Here is a 20947-nt window from a genome sequence, read left to right on the forward strand (position 1 = left end):
CTTACTTACAGTTCGTTACCGCGAACTGTTTGATGAAAGCAATTTATCATTGGATAGAGAATAGTTTCTTCAAGCAATTCTGGAAAAATAACACAAAAATGGTTTTACTTATTTTTAATCATTGAAGTTTGGTGTGCATATTACTTCAAATAAAGTAATATTCATCCTGTCAATCTGGAATATTCTGTCTCCTTTTTTCTAAAAATAATTCATTCTTTTCCCTTATTTCCCCCCTTTCAAAGGTTTCTCTTAGTACCATTGAATAATTTTCAACTCAGTTCACGGAGACTGTTTTTAGAGTTTCTTTCTTTCATATTCTATGATCTCTTGACCAAAACCATAACAAATGGGGGCAATAAATTTCAGAAGATCCTTCATTCAAAAGAGAACTTTTTGAAGAGTTCGATGAATATGAAGTTTTGTTCGGTTTTTTCTTTTTGGATTCTTTTCAAATAATTAAATTAAAAAAACAACTTTTTTGAAACTGAAAGTAAGGAGTGACATTAAAATTTAAAATTAACAGAAATTATTCCGTATAGAAAAGGGGCTGTCCCCTCCTCAATGTCCCGCTCTTTACGCTAAATTTTTTTTTTTTTTTTTGAAGTAGAGTTGTGAGAGAGAGAGCCCAACTTTAAAACTCAAACTCGTAACTTTTGATGGATAGGATTAAACTTGATGTAACTTATATATTTAAAATCAGCATGAAATACCGATTCTTTTGATGTACCTATTAGCATCAAAATTCCTCTTTTTAGAGTTTTGGGCACTATTGAGTCGGGTCGCTCCTTGCTTACAGTTCCTTACCACGAACTGTTTGTTTAAAAAAAAATGTATGTTTGTCTTAAGCTGCATTGTTGTTCATTATTTTTATTAGTTTTAAAAAAGTAAAGTGATTCTGATAAAAGTAAAGAACGAAGTTGAAAGTTAAAACGAACAAAATTATCGCTTTATAATTCATCCACAGGCGTGTCAAGAAGTTTTACCTATAAATTGACGCGTGGCATTTCCCTGGGTTTGTTCAAGCTCCTATGTACAAAAATGCGGAATTTTGCACTTTTTCCAGAAGAAATATCACAGATGCGTGTTTATTTTTATTTTATTTTTTTTTTCCTGGGGTGATCATATCAAACCAATGATCGTAGATGATCGGAAGAGGGCTCCTTTGACGAGAAATCAAAGTTTCTAGCGCCCTTTTTAAGCGACCAAAAATATTGGAGGGCAGCTGGCCCCCTCCTACGCTCATTTTCCCCCAAAGTCACCTAATCAAAATTTGGAGATAGCTATTTTGTTCAGCATAGTAGAAAAATCCAATAGCTATGTATTTTGGGATGAGTCAACTCCTCACAGTTCACAGGGGGAGGAATGCAAGTTATGAACTTTTCCAATTGCTTACACATAGTATTGATTAGTGGGATGTATACAGATGTTTTCAGGGGTGATTTTTCTGATGGGGCGTGGGGGGGGGATACGCGGGAAGACATGCCCATTGAATATTTTTTTAAGGAAGAAGGAAATTTCCCATGGAGGGGGAGCCGGATTTTCCAGTAGTATTTTAAGAATCAATTAGAAATTAAATAAAAAAACAAGTTTTTTTCAACTGAAATTAAGGAACAACATTAAACATTAAAACGAACAGAAATGATTACGTATGTGAAGGGGATCACCCCCTCTTCAATGCCTCGCTCTTCACGCTAAAGGGCTTTTTAGCACTTTTAAAAGAGCTATTTATCATAGGCAGCGCAATAGCACTGCCTAAGTAAAAAACGATGTTGGCACAATGTATTATTATTATTTTTTTTTAATGAAACTCAGAGAGGAAAGAAAATAACAAAATGAAAAATAAAATAAAAAAAGGTGAAAAAACGAGTAGTTTGTCAGACAGTGGAAAACCATGAAGAAGAAGAAATAAGCAAATATTTTGACAAGGACCTCCGCCAGTCAACGGAGAAAAAGCCTTTTCAAAACGATGTTCGAAAGAGTTCTGCATGTCAATACATATTGCCTCACGCTATTATTTTGCACTGCTCCTGTTTGCGTATGACCTGAAACTCTTGCCAAAAAAATTGAAAGAGCCATCTGGAGATTTGTTTGGGCGGGAAACTCGAAAAGCTAAAAATAAAACTTCTAAACTTTCCTGAGGAATCGGATGTAACTGGGGTAGCAGATTTCAGGGTTATATGCAAGACCCTCTTCCTCAGAAACATTTGTGAACTTGTGGTTAAAGAGGAGCCATCAACTGCAATTTTGAGGCAGTGGTTTCTCCCTATAGTGAATGAGGATGCAGAGGAAAAGGTGAAAAAATTGAGCAAAAAAATTCCAACCCATCTGTGATGGATTGTCAGCCCACTGAAGAAAGCAAAGGAATTGGGAGCACTGAGATGTGACTTGGGAAAGGAGGAACTAAAGAAGGTATCGGGGGATGTTTTTAGAAGTGAGAAAGAACCCAAATATAGAGCTAGAGAAAAGGACCCGTTCACTGATTTTCAGTTATCTTTTTAAAATATAAGAGAATTGCCGTTTAGTTATAAACAGAAAGAGTTTGTGTACTGCATGATTCACGGAATATTACCCTTTAGCGATAGAGTTAGTCGCATATTGAAAACTCAAACACCTACTTGTTTGGTATGTGGAGACGAAGTGCTTGACGGAATATTGCACAAAGTTATCCAATGCCCCTCGAACGGTTGATTACCCCAAAGATTATTGTAAACGTTATAAAATGAAGGAATACAAACAACGTCTGTAAAAGAAAAGAAAAAAGCTCTAAAGCTGTCATTTTGTGTTAAAGGTAAGCAAAGGAATAGTGACAAGTGTTAGCATGCACGTGTGCAAAATGCGGAAACGTCAGAAGCAGGTCAAAACTCCTTTGGTGAATGTTTGGCTTGAAAGTTATGTGGATGACTTGAGACGGAGTCGAGTATGGAGGGAGAGAGTAGATGTGGAATGGATGAGTAAAATTGAGTTTTAATTTTAAAAATTTTGATTTAAATGGTTTAAAAAAAAGGAACATCGCCAAGTCGTCCACAGTGCAAAAAAAAAAAAAAATAAAAAAAAAACGAAAATCTAACCTTCGAAGTTTACCCGACAAAGACAGAACAGACACTAAATAGAAACCAGCCAGGAATCATTGAAAAAGAATTTACCAAGATGATTGAGTAAGAATCCTTTGCCTTGCAATAGTTTTAGCTGGTCTACAGTTTCGGTTTTCATTAGATATCCAAATAGGTTCTTATAAGTTATATCGGGTGAAAATATTGATTGAGTCCTTCAAAATTAAACTGTCGTAAATTGGGCTTAAGGAAATATCTCCAGTAGCTCTATTTATTGCAAAATTTTGGTTCATGTATGTTTTTTTTTATCTCAATTACCTCTTTAAAAGTTTGTGGTAGGCCAATGTCTTATTATTTTGTTTTGTTTAGACCAGGGCAATTCGTATAGAAGGAGTTGTCTTAGGAACTTCGAAAAGGGGTCATTCGATTGAAAACAGAAAGAGCTAATGTCCTTTTTAACAGTCGAAAGTGGTTGGAGGGAAACTAGTCCACCTCCCACGCCCACCTTTCCATTTGCCCATTATGTTTAAAACTAAATGTTGCCTTAAGATTAAATCAAAATGCACTGTATTAATACTAATTCCCAATAAGGCATCTCACCAGTATCTCAAGACCGATAGAGGGTATTATGTTCAAACTTTCGCGGCTATTTCGGCTCTTAAAATTTAACCAAATCAAAATAGCGTAAGTGTATCCAAGCTATCAAAGAAAGTAAACAGATTTTTTTGCGAATGGTATCAAGTTTTCTGTTTCAGGTCAACTAGAGAAGGTATTAAACTAAATTAAACACTACTATTTGTGACCAGATTTTTAAAAAGGTATGTGTTGTTAAAAATTGCTGAAAATTTTTCTCCAGCATACCAATAGCAGGCCTTAAAACTATAAAGTCTTAAAAAACGAAAAGGTTTAAAGTATTATCTTCTTTTCCCCCGAAAAGACTATGTCAATATAAAACGAACAGAAATTAATTAAAAAACTTCTTCCACAAAATAAGTTTTTCAAAGAAAAGTAAAGAACTCCATTAACCCAAAAATGAGGAAAAATAAAATCAAATAATCTACAAAGCGTGAAACTACTACAAATCAGCATCGATAAATAAATGAAACCCAAAACGAATAAAAATTACAACAAATAACCGAGTCGAATTCAAAATGAGCAGAAATTAACATGAGTAGGGCTCAAAACCCCTATGGCTTCCCAAGGTCAAAACATAATTTTTATGTTACTGAAAAAATGCAAATGAATTTGCATGGTCAGTTTAATCTACATATACTGATATTTATTAATCAAAATGTTTATATTATTTGATTTATTAAAGTTATAAAAGTAAAAACATTTTTATTTCTTCAGTAAAGTGTCAAATTATGTTTAAGTTCTAATTCCCTTTTCAAAAGAGAAAACAGATTCAAAAGATTCAAAAGAGACAGGAGGGGACAGGAGGGGCCACCAGCCCCTCCTGTCCTCTCTTATTTCTGCTTGTTCCAAATATCCTAAAGACCCACTTTAAGATTGGTGATTTAGCCGTTCTGTTCAAAATACTTAAAAACTTTAATAAGTATACCTCTGGGGATGACAAGCCCTGGAGAAAAGGTTCTAAATCATGCTGGTTGCCCATTGTTTACACAGGTTTTGTTATTGGGAAATTTCAAAATATTTGGTCATGAGTCTTCAAAATGGTTAAGGGCATTATGTTCGAACTTCCGGGGTGTGTTGAAGGAAATGTAAGGCTAAATCAAAAGATGCTATTTGAATCCAGCTTGTCGAAAGGGCGTATCATTACATATCTAAGTAATGGTTAAGGGCAACAGTTTAAAACTTTCAATGCCTGCTGAGGTGGATGTTGAGTTGTAAAAAATAACAGTGTGCATCTAAGTTTTCAAAAGGGCGTGCCTGCAATAGCCTACCAAATCAGAGTCGTATCTTGGGGGGCAGGAGGGAGCAACAAAACAGGCTAGAGAGTGAATTGAAAAATAACTTTCCAAAAAAAAATAATTCAATGTTTAGAATTCTCTAAATCGTAATGCACTGGTGTTTTTGTCAAAAATCACACATTTTTAGTGGCCTCTGACCTTTTGTTCCTGTAGTATTTTAAGGGTCTATTTGTGTATAGGGATAATAGGGCGATGCGATGGGCTTGACTGACGCTTCAGTGGTTGTTTTCTGCCCGTTTAGACAGTAAATCTAGGTAGAACCCCTGTAATTAATTTTAAGTTCCCAGGGGGGAACTAATTCACGAATACGTTGAGTGACATTTTTTTTTTCAGAAATCAAAGGGGCGGGCTGGTTTATTTCCTAGTAAAAATACAAAAAACGGCGTCTTTCATAGTTTACCCCCTAATTAAAGCCCTTGCGAATTTCGACATTGCCCCCTATAGTTAGTCTGATTGAGTGGGTTTTGGCCAACCGCCCCTTCACAAAATACTTCCCAGTATACGTGCCTAATGACACAATAACACTTTTATTCCGTTTGATGTAGGATTAGTTGCTATGGAAGTAATACTAATGTCGTTGTTCTCTGCTGAAACAGTTTTAAATATAAGAGGTAAGCTTTAAGTAACATAAATTAACACTAATTGTTCCCAGGCAATGTTAGCATAATCATTGCTCTACCCACAGTTTTATTTAGTTTACATTTAGCGCTTTAAAGAGTCAATCATAGGCAACGCTATAGCGTTGCCTATAGTAAAGGCCTTACGGCTCCAATGTTTTATTATTAGTATTTATAAATTAAAAACAAACTTTCCGAAAAATAAGTTTTTCAAAAAAAAGTAAAGGCCATTTTAAACTTAGGCTCAGCAGATACAAATACCTTTTAAAATTCAAATACAAAACGACCAGAAATTACTATTAAAGAATAAATGAAACCCAAAACGAACAGAAATTAAATAAACAATCATAGCAAAAACATACAACAAGTAATAATATAAACAAATAAATATATCTTAAAACGAGTAATGTTTAGATTGAATATGAATATCAAGCTTAAAACGAAAAAAAATATTTTCCTATTGAAGTATAAATTAAACGAAAAACGAACAGAAATTAAATAAACAATCAATGGAAACAAACATACAATACATAGTAATGTAAATTAATAAATAAATCTTAAAACGAGTAAAATTTAAATTGAATATGCAAATCAAGCTTGAAACGAACAAAAATCACCACAAACAAGAGTTTGGGTATGACCTCCTTCTCTCACTGTAAAAGTCTAAAACCTACTGCGTCAGTGGCGCTTTACTGAAAACCAATTTTATGACAAATATTTTCTTTTGTTCTTAACAGTAAAAATAAACATTAAAATTATAGTAAGATTTTAAACTGATGAGCTTTCAGCAATTAATATCATTATACATCAAATATTCAGTTTAATTTATTAGCTCTTTTTAAAGTTATTAAAGACAAAAATAGCTTCCCTACAAACAAGTGTTTGGAAACTGCCTCCTTTCCTAACTGTGAATTAAATAAAAAAAACAAGTTTTTTAAACTGAAAGTAAGGAGCGACATTAAAACTTAAAACGAACAGAAATTATTCTGTATATGAAAGAGACTGTCCCCTCCTCAACGCCTCGCTCTTTACGCTAAAGTTTTTTATTGTTTTAAAAAATAAAGTTGTGAGACAGAGTCAAACTTTAGCGTAAAGAGCAAGGCGTTGAGGAGGGGACAGTCTCTTTCATATACAGAATAATTTCTGTTCGTTTTAAGTTTTAATGTCGCTCCTTACTTTCAGTTTAAAAAACTTGTTTTTTTTTTATTTAATTTTTGAACGTGTTTGAATAAATGCAGGTTTTGATCTTGGCTCACCGTACATGAATAATTAAAACAAAATTTTCATATTAATTTACTTTTATTTAGTTAAATGGCTTTCTCGAAACTTGTTTAATTTTATCTACGAACGTTTTTATTAGTAATAAATATACGTAACTTACGAATTAACTTACGAAGCGAACTTCTATATTCATATATTTTTAATACGTTTATTAGGGGGTTCGCCAACTAGTCAATACCTTGCTTTTTAAGCAAAAATTCAAATTTTGTTCCAATTCTTTAGAAATGACCGCTTAATCACAAAGGCCGTTAATTAGAATAAATAATTCTGATGAAAGTACTAAAAAATCTTTGGCTTAAAGAGAGAGGCATTGACTACGGGGTGAACCCAATTATATATGTCATATTTTCTGTTCGTTTAAAGTTTCGATGTTGCTGCTGTTGCAGTTGAAATACTTGTTTTTTTACATTAAATTTATGATCTTTTTTTAAATAATGCTGGGAGGTCCGGCGTCCCCTTCATAGCAATGTCCCTTCCCCCATGAAAACGTCCTTCATGGAAAGATCCTCCCACATAACCCCTGACCTATCCACCCCCCACTACCAGTAAAAATCTCCCCTGAAAACGTCTGTATACTTCCAAATAACCAATAGTATATGTTAACATTGGGTAAAGCTCATAACTTTCAGCCGTCCCCCCGGGAACTTCGGGGGATTAAGTCATCCTGAAAGATATACTTATAATATTTTCGAACATGCTGAACAAAATGGCTATCTCAAAATTTTGATCAGGTGACTTTGGGAAAAAAATAAGCGTGGGAGGGGTCCTAGTTGCCCTCCATTTTTTTTGGTCAATTAAAAAGGGCACTATTACTTTCAAGGTCAATTCCAATGAGCCCTTCAACTATATTCTAGGACAATTGGTTCGATACGATCACCCCTGGGAAAAAAAAAACAAATACACCCGCACCCGTGATCTTTCTTCTGGCAAAAAATTCAAAAGTCCCCAATTTTGTAGATGGGAGCTTGAAACCTCTACAGTAGGGTTCTCTGATACGCGGAATATGATGGTGTTATTTTCATTAAGGTTCTATAACTTTTAGGGGGTCTTCCCTCCTTTTTTCAAAAATCAGCCAAATTTTCTCAGGCGCGTAACTTTTGATGGGTAGGACTAAACTTGATGAAACTTATATATTTGAAATCAGTATTAAAATCTGATTCTTTTGATCATCTATTTGTATCAAAATAACGTTTTATATAGGGTATATATAGGGTATATTGGGTATATAGGGTATATTGGGTATAAATATAGGGTATATTGAAACATATTCAGTGCTATAAATAAAAGTTCAAATGAGGATAAATCTTTTAATAGACAGTGATAAATTTTCACAAAAAATACTAGATCTTTTTTACTTTATTTACTAGATATATGACGGTCACTGCATATGTGACCGAAATATCTAGTTTTTCTTGTGAAAATTTGTCACTGTCTATTAAAAGATTTATCCTCATTTGAACTTTTATTTATAGCACTGAATATGTTTCAATATTTGAATTAATGCAGGTTTTGATTTTGGCTCACCGTACATGAATAATTAAAACAAAATTTGCATATTATATTTGGTTAAATGGCTTTCTCGAAACTTGTTTAATTTTATTTACGAACGTTTTTATTAGTAATAAATATACGTAACCTAGAATTAACTTACGTAACGAACTTCTATATTCATAAATTTTTAACACGTATATTAGGGGGTTCGACCCCTAGTCAATACCCTGCTCTTTAAACTATAGTTCGAATTTTTTTTCCAGTTCTTTAAAAATAACCTCTTAATCACAATCAGTTGATCAGTTGAAAAACTTGTTTTTTTTATTTAATTCCTGATCTTTTTCTTTAATAATGCTGGGAAATCAGGCACCCCCTTCATAGCAATGTCCCTTCCCCCATAAAAACTTCCTTCGTGGAAAGATCCTTCCATATATCCCCCGGCCCGCTCCTGCCCCACCTACCAGAAAAAAATCTCCTCTGAAAAAGTCTGTATACTTCCCAATAACCAATACTATATGTTAACATTGAGTAAAGTTCATAGCTTTCAGCCCTCCCCCTGGGGACTTTGGAAGATCAAGTCATCCTAAAAGACATTTTTATCATATTTTTGACCATGCTGAACAAAATGGCTATCTCAAAATTTTGATCGGGTGACTTTGGGAAAAAAATAGCATGGGAGGGGGCCTAGTTGCCCTCAATTTTTTTGGTCACTTAAAAAGGGCACTAGAACTTTTAATTTCCGTTTCAATGAGTCATCCCTAGATAATTTACGAACACTGGGTTGATACGATAACTTATGGGAAAAAGAAAAAAAAAACAAACAAACAAACAAACAAACAAACAAATAAACACGCATCCGTGATCTTTCTTCTGGCAAAAAATGTAAAATTCCACATTTTCGTAGATATGAGCTTGAAACCTCTATAGTAGGGTTCTCTGATACGTTGAATATGATGGTGTAATTTTCATTAAGCTTCTATAACTTTTAGGGGGTCTTTCCCTCTTTTTTCTAAAATCAGCCAAATTTTCTCAGGCACGTAACTTATGATGGGTAAGAATAAACTTAATGAAAGTTATATATTTGAAATCAGAATTAAAATCTGATTCTTTTGATGTATCTATTGGTATCAAAATCCCGTTTTTTAGAGTTTCGGTTACCATTGAGCCGGGTCGCTCCTTACTTACAGTTCGTTACCACGAACTGTTTGATAGAAGAGCATATGTTATCTTACTAGTTCACAAAAATTTGGAACTATAATCGATGAATCTTAGAAGTTAATTAGAAGAGCATATGTTATCTTACTAGTTCACAAAAATTTGGAACTATAATCGATGAATCTTAGAAGTTAGTTAGAAGGCAATCTTAGAATTTAGTTTTTAGTGTGCAGTTCATTTTTAATATAGAAGAGCATATGTTATCTTACTAGTTCACAAAAATTTGGAACTATAATCAATGAATCTTAGAAGTTAATTAGAAGGCAATCTTAGAATTTAATTCTTAGTGTGCAGTTCATTTTTAATATAGAAGAGCATATGTCATCTTACTAGTTCACAAAAATAGTTTGACTTTCTCACAACTCTATTTTTTTAAACAATAAAAAAACTTTAGCGTAAAGAGCGAGGCGTTGAGGAGGGGACAGCCCCCTTCATATACGGAATAATTTCTGTTCGTTTTAAGTTTTAACGTCGTTCCTTACTTTCAGTTTAAAAAACTTGTTTTTTTTATTTAATTTTTGAACGTTTTTGAATTAATGCAGGTTTTGATTTTGGCTCACCGTACATGAATAATTAAAACAAAATTTGCATATTATATTTGGTTAAATGGCTTTCTCGAAACTTGTTTAATTTTATTTACGAACGTTTTTATTAGTAATAAATATACGTAACCTAGAATTAAATTACGTAACGAACTTCTATATTCATAAATTTTTAACACGTATATTAGGGGGTTCGCCCCCTAGTCAATACTCTGCTCTTTAAACTATAGTTCGAATTTTTTTTCCAGTTCTTTAAAAATAACCTCTTAATCACAATCAGTTGATCAGTTGAAAAACTTGTTTTTTTTATTTAATTCCTGATCTTTTTCTTTAATAATGCTGGGAAATCCGGCACCCCCTTCATAGCAATGTCCCTTCCCCCATAAAAACTTCCTTCATGGAAAGATCCTTCCATATAGCCCCCGGCCCTCTCCTTCCCCACCTACCAGAAAAAAATCTCCTCTGAAAAAGTCTGTACACTTCCCAATAACCAATACTATATGTTAACATTGAGTAAAGTTCATAGCTTTCAGCCCTCCCCCTGGGGACTTTGGAAGATCAAGTCATCCTCAAAGACGTATTTATTATATTTTTGACTATGCTGAACAAAATGGTTATCTCAACATTTTGATTCGGTGACTTTGGGAAAAAAATTAGCGTGGGAGGGGGCCTAGTTGCCATCCATTTTTGTGGTCACTTAAAAAGGGCACTATAACTTTTATTTTCCGTTCCAATGAGCCCTCATACGATTTTCTAGTACAAAGGGTTGGTAACGAAAACCCCTGGTAAAAAAAAAAAAAAAACAAACAAACAAACAAACAAACAAACAAATAAACACGCATCCGTGATCTTTCTTCTGGCAAAAAATGGAAAAATCCATATTTTTGTAGAGAGGAGCTTAAAACCACTACATTAGGGTTCTCTGATACGCTGAATATGACGGTGTGATTTTCATTAAGGTTCTGTAATTTTTGGGGGGTCTTTCCCCCTTTTTTCAAAAATCAGCCAAATTTTCTCAGGCACGTAACTTTTGATGGGTAAGATTAAACTTAATGAAACTTATATATTTGAAATCAGAATTAAAATCTGATTCTTTTGATGTATCTATTGGTATCAAAATCCCGTTTTTTAGAGTTTCGGTTACCATTGAGCCGGGTCGCTCCTTACTTACAGTTCGTTACCACGAACTGTTTGATAGAAGAGCATATGTTATCTTACTAGTTCACAAAAATTTGGAACTATAATCGATGAATCTTAGAAGTTAATTAGAAGAGCATATGTTATCTTACTAGTTCACAAAAATTTGGAACTATAATCGATGAATCTTAGAAGTTAGTTAGAAGGCACTCTTAGAATTTATTTTTTAGTGTGCAGTTCATTTTTAATATAGAAGAGCATATGTTATCTTATTAGTTCACAAAAATTTGGAACTATAATCGATGAATCTTAGAAGTTAATTAGAAGGCAATCTTATAATTTAATTCTTAGTGTGCAGTTCATTTTTAATATAGAAGAGCATATGTCATCTTACTAGTTCACAAAAATTTGGAACTATAATCGATGAATCTTAGAAGTTAATTAGAAGGCAATCTTAGAATTTAATTCTTAGTGTGCAGTTCATTTTTAATATAGAAGAGCATATGTTTTTTTATTGTTTAAAAAAATAGAGTTGTGAGAAAGTCAAACTTCAGCGTAAAGAGCGAGGCGTTGAGGAGGGGACAGCCCCCTTCATATACGGAATAATTTCTGTTCGTTTTAAGTTTTAACGTCGTTCCTTACTTTCAGTTTAAAAAACTTGTTTTTTTTATTTAATTTTTGAACGTTTTTGAATTAATGCAGGTTTTGATTTTGGCTCACCGTACATGAATAATTAAAACAAAATTTGCATATTATATTTGGTTAAATGGCTTTCTCGAAACTTGTTTAATTTTATTTACGAACGTTTTTATTAGTAATAAATATACGTAACCTAGAATTAACTTACGTAACGAACTTCTATATTCATAAATTTTTAACACGTATATTAGGGGGTTCGCCCCCTAGTCAATACTCTGCTCTTTAAACTATAGTTCGAATTTTTTTTCCAGTTCTTTAAAAATAACCTCTTAATCACAATCAGTTGATCAGTTGAAAAACTTGTTTTTTTTTATTTAATTCCTGATCTTTTTCTTTAATAATGATGGGAAATCCGGCGCCCCCTGCATAGCCATGTCCCTTCCCCCCTGAAAACTGCCTTCATGGACAGATCCGTCCATATAGCCCCCGGCCCGCTCCGTCCCCACCTACCAGAAAAAAATCTCCTCTGAAAAAGTCTGTATACTTCCCAATAACCAATACTATATGTTAACATTGAGTAAAGTTCATAGCTTTCAGCCCTCCCCCTGGGGACTTTGGAAGATCAAGTCATCCTAAAAGACATTTTTATCATATTTTCGACCATGCTGAACAAAATGGCTATCTCAAAATTTTGATCGGGTGACTTTGGGAAAAAAAATTAGCGTGGGAGGGGGCCAAGTTGCCCTCCATTTTTTTTGTCACTCAAAAAGGGCACTAGAACTTTAAATTTCCGTTCCAATGAGCCCTCCCACGATATTCTAGGATCACTGGGTCGATACGATCACCCCTGGGAAATAAAAAAACAAACAAACAAACAAACAAACAAGCAAATAAACACGCATCCGTGATCTTTCTTCTGGCAAAAAATGCAAATTCCACATTTTCGTAGATAGGAGCTTGAAATCTCTACAATAGGGTTCTCTGATACGCGGAATATGATGGTGTGATTTTCATTAAGGTTCTATTACTTTTAAGGGATCTTTTCCCCTTTTTTTCGAAAATCAGCCAAATTTTCTCAGGCACGTAACTTTTGATGGGTAGGATTAAACTTGATGAAACTTATATATTTGAAATCAGCATTAAAATCCGACTCTTTTGATGTATCTATTGGTATCAAAATCCCGTTTTTTAGAGTTTCGGTTACCATTGAGCCGGGTCGCTCCTTACTTACAGTTCGTTACCACGAACTGTTTGATAGAAGAGCATATGTTATCTTACTAGTTCAAAAAAATTTGAAACTATAATCGATGAATCTTAGAAGTTAATTAGAAGAGCATATGTTATCTTACTAGTTCACAAAAATTTGGAACTATAATCGATGAATCTTAGAAGTTAGTTAGAAGGCAATCTTAGAATTTAGTTTTTAGTGTGCAGTTCATTTTTAATATAGAAGAGCATATGTTATCTTATTAGTTCACAAAAATTTGGAACTATAATCGATGAATCTTAGAAGTTAATTAGAAGGCAATCTTAGAATTTAATTCTTTGTGTGCAGTTCATTTTTAATATAGAAGAGCATATGTCATCTTACTAGTTCACAAAAATTTGGAACTAAAATCGATGAATCTTAGAAGTTAATTAGAAGGCAATCTTAGAATTTAATTCTTAGTGTGCAGTTCATTTTTAATATAGAAGAGCATATGTTTTTTTATTGTTTAAAAAAATAGAGTTGTGAGAAAGTCAAACTTCAGCGTAAAGAGCGAGGCGTTGAGGAGGGGACAGCCCCCTTCATATACGGAATAATTTCTGTTCGTTTTAAGTTTTAACGTCGTTCCTTACTTTCAGTTAAAAAAACTTGTTTTTTTTATTTAATTTTTGAACGTTTTTGAATTAATGCAAGTTTTGATTTTGGCTCACCGTACATGAATAATTAAAAAAAAATTTGCATATTATATTTGGTTAAATGGCTTTCTCGAAACTTGTTTAATTTTATTTACGAACGTTTTTATTAGTAATAAATATACGTAACCTAGAATTAACTTACGTAACGACCTTCTATATTCATAAATTTTTAACACGTATATTAGGGGGTTCGCCCCCTAGTCAATACCCTGCTCTTTAAACTATAGTTCGAATTTTTTTTCCAGTTCTTTAAAAATAACCTCTTAATCACAATCAGTTGATCAGTTGAAAAACTTGTTTTTTATATTTAATTCCTGATCTTTTTCTTTAATAATGCTGGGAAATCCGGCGCCCCCTGCATAGCAATGTCCCTTCCCCCCTGAACACTTCCTTCATGGAAAGATCCTTCCATATAGCCCCCGGCCCTCTCCTTCCCCACCTACCAGAAAAAAATCTCCTCTGAAAAAGTCTGTATACTTCCCAATAACCAATACTATATGTTAACATTGAGTAAAGTTCATAGCTTTCAGCCCTCCCCCTGGGGACTTTGGAAGATCAAGTCATCCTAAAAGACATTTTTATCATATTTTCGACCATGCTGAACAAAATGGCTATCTCAAAATTTTGAGCGGATGACTTTGGGAAAAAAATTAGCGTGGTAGGGGGCCTAGTTGCCCTCAATTTTTTTTGGTCACTTCCAAATGTCACTAGTAATCTTAATTTTCGTTAGAGTGAGAACTTCCATGATATTTTACGACTACTGTGAAAATGCGATCACCGCTGGGGAAAAAACAACAAAAAAACAAACAAACAAACAAACAAACAAATAAACACGTATCCAGGATCTTTATTATGGCAACAAATGGAAAATTCCACATTTTTGTAGATAGGAGCTTGAAACCTCTACAGTAGGGTTTTCTGATACGCTGAATATGATGGTGTGATTTTCATTAAGGTTCTATAGCTTTTAGGGTCTTTCCCCCTTTTTTCGAAAATCAGCCAAATTTTCTCAGGCTCGTAAATTTTGATAGGTAAGATTGAACTTGATGAAACTTATATATTTGAAATCAGAATTAAAATCTGATTCTTTTGATGTATCTATTGGTATCAAAATCCCGTTTTTTAGAGTTTCGGTTACCATTGAGCCGGGTCGCTCCTTACTTACAGTTCGTTACCACGAACTGTTTGATAGAAGAGCATATGTTATCTTACTAGTTCACAAAAATTTGGAACTATAATCGATGAATCTTAGAAGTTAATTAGAAGAGCATATGTTATCTTACTAGTTCACAAAAATTTGGAACTATAATCGATGAATCTTAGAAGTTAGTTAGAAGGCAATCTTAGAATTTAGTTTTTAGTGTGCAGTTCATTTTTAATATAGAATAGCATATGTTATCTTACTAGTTCACAAAAATTTGGAACTATAATCGAAGAATCTTAGAAGTTAATTAGAAGGCAATCTTATAATTTAATTCTTAGTGTGCAGTTCATTTTTAATATAGAAGAGCATATGTCATCTTACTAGTTCACAAAAATTTGGAACTATAATCGATGAATCTTAGAAGTTAATTAGAAGGCAATCTTAGAATTTAATTCTTAGTGTGCAGTTCATTTTTAATATAGAAGAGCATATGTTTTTTTATTGTTTAAAAAAATAGAGTTGTGAGAAAGTCAAACTTCAGCGTAAAGAGCGAGGCGTTGAGGAGGGGACAGCCCCCTTCATATACGGAATAATTTCTGTTCGTTTTAAGTTTTAATGTCGCTCCTTACTTTCAGTTTAAAAAACTTGTTTTTTTTATTTAATTTTTGAACGTTTTTGAATTAATGCAGGTTTTGATTTTGGCTCACCGTACATGAATAATTAAAACAAAATTTGCATATTATATTTGGTTAAATGGCTTTCTCGAAACTTGTTTAATTTTATTTACGAACGTTTTTATTAGTAATAAATATACGTAACCTAGAATTAACTTACGTAACGAACTTCTATATTCATAAATTTTTAACACGTATATTAGGGGGTTCGCCCCCTAGTCAATACTCTGCTCTTTAAACTATAGTTCGAATTTTTTTTCCAGTTCTTTAAAAATAACCTCTTAATCACAATCAGTTGATCAGTTGAAAAACTTGTTTTTTTTATTTAATTCCTGATCTTTTTCTTTAATAATGCTGGGAAATCAGGCGCCCCCTTCATAGCAATGTCCCTTCCCCCAAGAAAACTTCCTTCCTGGAAAGATCCTACCCGATAGCCCCCGGCCCTCTCCGTCCCCACCTACCAGAAAAAAATCTCCTCTGAAAAAGTCTGTATACTTCCCAATAACCAATACTATATGTTAACATTGAGTAAAGTTCATAGCTTTCAGCCCTCCCCCTGGGGACTTTGGAAGATCAAGTCATCCTAAAAGACATTTTTATCATATTTTCGACCATGTTGAACAAAATGGCTATCTCAAAATTTTGATCGGGTGACTTTGGGAAAAAAAATTAGCGTGGGAGGGGGCATAGTTGCCCTCCATATTTTTTGTTCCCTTGAAAAAAGCTCTAGAAATTTTAATATGTATTCCATTGATCTCTCCTTTGATCTTCTAGGACCACTGGGTCGATACGAACACCCCTGGGAAAAAAAAACAAACAAACAAACAAACAAACAAACAAACAAATAAACACGCATCCGTGATCTTTCTTCTGGCAAAAAATCTAAAATTCTACATTTTTGTAGGTAGGAACTTGAAACCTCTACAATAGGGTTTTATGATACGCTGAATCTGATGGTGTGATTTTCATTAAGGTTCTATAGCTTTTAGGGGGTTTGTCCCCCTTTTTTCGAAAATCAGGCAAATATTCTCAGGCACGTAACTTTTGATGGGTAAGATTAAACTTGATAAAACTTATATATTTGAAATCAGAATAAAAATCTGATTCTTTTGATGTATCTATTGGTACCAAAATTCCGTTTTTTAGAGTTTCGGTTACCATTGAGCCGGGTCGCTCCTTACTTACAGTTCGTTACCACGAACTGTTTGATAGAAGAGCATATGTTATCTTACTAGTTCACAAAAATTTGGAACTATAATCGATGAATCTTAGAAGTTAATTAGAAGAGCATATGTTATCTTACTAGTTCACAAAAATTTGGAACTATAATCGATGAATCTTAGAAGTTAGTTAGAAGGCAATCTTAGAATTTAGTTTTTAGTGTGCAGTTCATTTTTAATATAGAAGAGCATATGTTATCTTATTAGTTCACAAAAATTTGGAACTATAATCGATGAATCTTAGAAGTTAATTAGAAGGCAATCTTAGAATTTAATTCTTAGTGTGCAGTTCATTTTTAATATAGAAGAGCATATGTCATCTTACTAGTTCACAAAAATTTGGAACTGTAATCGATGAATCTTAGAAGTTAATTAGAAGGCAATCTTAGAATTTAATTCTTAGTGTGCAGTTCATTTTTAATATAGAAGAGCATATGTTTTTTTATTGTTTAAAAAAATAGAGTTGTGAGAAAGTCAAACTTCAGCGTAAAGAGCGAGGCGTTGAGGAGGGGACAGCCCCCTTCATATACGGAATAATTTCTGTTCGTTTTAAGTTTTAACGTCGTTCCTTACTTTCAGTTTAAAAAACTTGTTTTTTTTATTTAATTTTTGAACGTTTTTGAATTAATGCAGGTTTTGATTTTGGCTCACCGTACATGAATAATTAAAACAAAATTTGCATATTATATTTGGTTAAATGGCTTTCTCGAAACTTGTTTAATTTTATTTACGAACGTTTTTATTAGTAATAAATATACGTAACCTAGAATTAACTTACGTAACGAACTTCTATATTCATAAATTTTTAACACGTATATTAGGGGGTTCGCCCCCTAGTCAATACTCTGCTCTTTAAACTATAGTTCGAATTTTTTTTCCAGTTCTTTAAAAATAACCTCTTAATCACAATCAGTTGATCAGTTGAAAAACTTGTTTTTTTTATTTAATTCCTGATCTTTTTCTTTAATAATGCTGGGAAATCAGGCGCCCCCGTCATAGCAATGTCCCTTCCCCCATGAAAACTTCCTTCATGGAAAGATCCTTCCATATAGCCCCCGGCCCTCTCCTTCCCCACCTACCAGAAAAAAATCTCCTCTGAAAAAGTCTGTATACTTCCCAATAACCAATACTATATGTTAACATTGAGTAAAGTTCATAGCTTTCAGCCCTCCCCCTGGGGACTTTGGAAGATCAAGTCATCCTAAAAGACATTTTTATCATATTTTCGACCATGCTGAACAAAATGGCTATCTCAAAATTTTGATTGGGTGACTTTGGGAAAAAAATTAGCGTGGGAGGGGGCCTAGTTGCACTCCATTTTTTTTGGTCACTTAAAAAGGGCACTAGAACTTTTAATTTCCATTCCAATGAGCCCTCCCATGATATTCTAGGACAACTGGGTCGATACGATCACCCCTGGGAAAAAAAAAAAAAAACAAACAAACAAACAAATAAACAAATAAACACGTATCCGTGATCTTCCTTCTGGCAAAAAATGCAAAAGTCTACATTTTTGTAGATAGGAGCTTGAAACCTCTACAGTAGGCTGAATATGTTGTTGTGATTTTCATCAAGGTTCTTTTACTTTTAGGGGGTATTTTCCCCTTTTTTCGAAAATCAGCCAAATTTTCTCTGGCGCGTAACTTTTCATGGGTAAGATTAAACTTAATGAAACTTATATATTTGAAATCAGTATTAAAATCTGATTCTTTTGATGTATCTATTGGTATCAAAATCCCGTTTTTTAGAGTTTCGGTTACCATTGAGCTGGGTCGCTCCTTACTTACAGTTCGTTACCACGAACTGTTTGATAGAAGAGCATATGTTATCTTACTAGTTCACAAAAATTTGGAACTATAATCGATGAATCTTAGAAGTTAATTAGAAGAGCATATGTTATCTTACTAGTTCACAAAAATTTGGAACTATAATCGATGAATCTTAGAAGTTAGTTAGAAGGCAATCTTAGAATTTAGTTTTTAGTGTGCAGTTCATTTTTAATATAGAAGAGCATATGTTATCTTATTAGTTCACAAAAATTTGGAACTATAATCGATGAATCTTAGAAGTTAATTAGAAGGCAATCTTATAATTTAATTCTTAGTGTGCAGTTCATTTTTAATATAGAAGAGCATATGTCATCTTACTAGTTCACAAAAATTTGGAACTATAATCGATGAATCTTAGAAGTTAATTAGAAGGCAATCTTAGAATTTAATTCTTAGTGTGCAGTTCATTTTTAATATAGAAGAGCATATTTTTTTTTATTGTTTAAAAAAATAGAGTTGTGAGAAAGTCAAACTTCAGCGTAAAGAGCGAGGCGTTGAGGAGGGGACAGCCCCCTTCATATACGGACTAATTTCTGTTCGTTTTAAGTTTTAACGTCGTTCCTTACTTTCAGTTTAAAAAACTTGTTTTTTTTATTTAATTTTTGAACGTTTTTGAATTAATGCAGGTTTTGATTTTGGCTCACCGTACATGAATAATTAAAACAAAATTTGCATATTATATTTGGTTAAATGGCTTTCTCGAAACTTGTTTAATTTTATTTACGAACGTTTTTATTAGTAATAAATATACGTAACCTAGAATTAACTTACGTAACGAACTTCTATATTCATAAATTTTTAACACGTATATTAGGGGGTTCGCCCCCTAGTCAATACTCTGCTCTTTAAACTATAGTTCGAATTTTTTTTCCAGTTCTTTAAAAATAACCTCTTAATCACAATCAGTTGATCAGTTGAAAAACTTGTTTTTTTATTTAATTCCTGATCTTTTTCTTTAATAATGCTGGGAAATCCGGCGCCCCCTTCATAGCAATGTCCCTTCCCCCATAAAAACTTCCTTCATGGAAAGATCCTTCCATATAGCCCCCGGCCCTCTCCTTACCCACCTACCAGAAAAAAATCTCCTCTGAAAAAGTCTGTATACTTCCCAATAACCAATACTATATGTTAACATTGAGTAAAGTTCATAGCTTTCAGCCCTCCCCCTGGGGACTTTGGAAGATCAAGTCATCCTAAAAGACATTTTTATCATATTTTCGACCATGCTGAAAAAAATGGCTATCTCAAAATTTTGATTGGGTGACTTTGGGAAAAAAATTAGCGTGGGAGGGGGCCTAGTTGCCCTCCATTTTTTTTGGTCACTTAAAAAGGGCACTAGAACTTTTAATTTCCATTCCAATGAGCCCTCCTACTATCTTCTCGAACCACTGGGTCGATACGATCACCCCTGGGAAAAAAAAAAACAAAAAACAAACAAACAAACAAACAAAAAAACAAATAAACACGCATCCGTGATCTTTCTTCTGGAAAAAAATGCAAAATTACACATTTGTGTCGATAGGGGCTTAACACCGCTATAGTGGGGTTCTCTGATACACAGAATATGATGTTGTGATTTTTGTTAAGGTTTTATAGATTTTAGGGGGTCTTTCCCCCTTTTTTCTAAAATCAGCCAAATTTTCTCAGGCACTTAACTTTTGATGGGTAAGATTAAACTTAATGAAACTTATATATTTGAAATCAGAATTAAAATCTGATTCTTTTGATATATCTATTGATATCAAAATTCCGTGTTCTAGAGTTTCGATTATTATTGAGCTGCGGTCGCTCCTTACTTACAGTTTGTTACTACGAACTGTTTGATAAAAACCGAAAGCCTACTGTCTCATTGGCGCTTAACTGAAAACGAATTATATTACAAATATTTTCTTTTCCAGTTCTTACAGTATTGAAAACAAAAATACAATTACAGTGAAATAAATTCTTGAACTGATGGATCTTTCAACAATTAATATCATTATACATCAAATATTCAGTTTGATGTTGTTTATACTTTCCAAGACTGTTCAAGAGGCATATAGTTTTCAGTAAAGTGCCAATGACGCAGTATGTCTTAGACATTTACAATGAGAGAAGTAGGTTATACTCAAACTCTTGTTTGTGGTGATTTTTTTTCGTTTCAAGCTTGATTTGCGCATTCAATTTAAGGTTCACTTGTTTTAGGATTTATTGACTAATTTACAGGAATATCTATTGTATGTTTGTTTCTATTAATTGTTTATTTAATTTCTGTTCGTTTTTAGTGTCATTTATA

General features: G+C 33.2%; 1 protein-coding gene across 5 annotated transcripts in view; it reads left to right on the plus strand.

Annotated features, from left to right (window-relative positions):
* Window positions 1-20947, plus strand: part of LOC148942275 (uncharacterized) — a 207482-nt gene that overhangs the window by 37443 nt on the left and 149092 nt on the right. The window contains exon 1 of one of the 5 annotated variants that reach the window (XM_089103419.1): window positions 3083-3155. The exons of the other annotated variants lie outside the window; for them this stretch is intronic. Coding sequence (XP_088959545.1) covers window positions 3148-3155 — 8 coding nt within the window. The 5' untranslated portion in view covers window positions 3083-3147. Of the gene's footprint in view, window positions 1-3082; window positions 3156-20947 lie in introns of those variants that run through there. 5 annotated transcript variants of the gene reach the window in all.

This window comes from Artemia sp. Qi Xiang Cuo, chromosome 17 (genome assembly GCF_049724085.1).
Source record: "Artemia sp. Qi Xiang Cuo chromosome 17, ASM4972408v1, whole genome shotgun sequence".
In the NCBI taxonomy this organism is placed as follows: Eukaryota; Metazoa; Arthropoda; class Branchiopoda; order Anostraca; family Artemiidae; genus Artemia; species Artemia sp. Qi Xiang Cuo.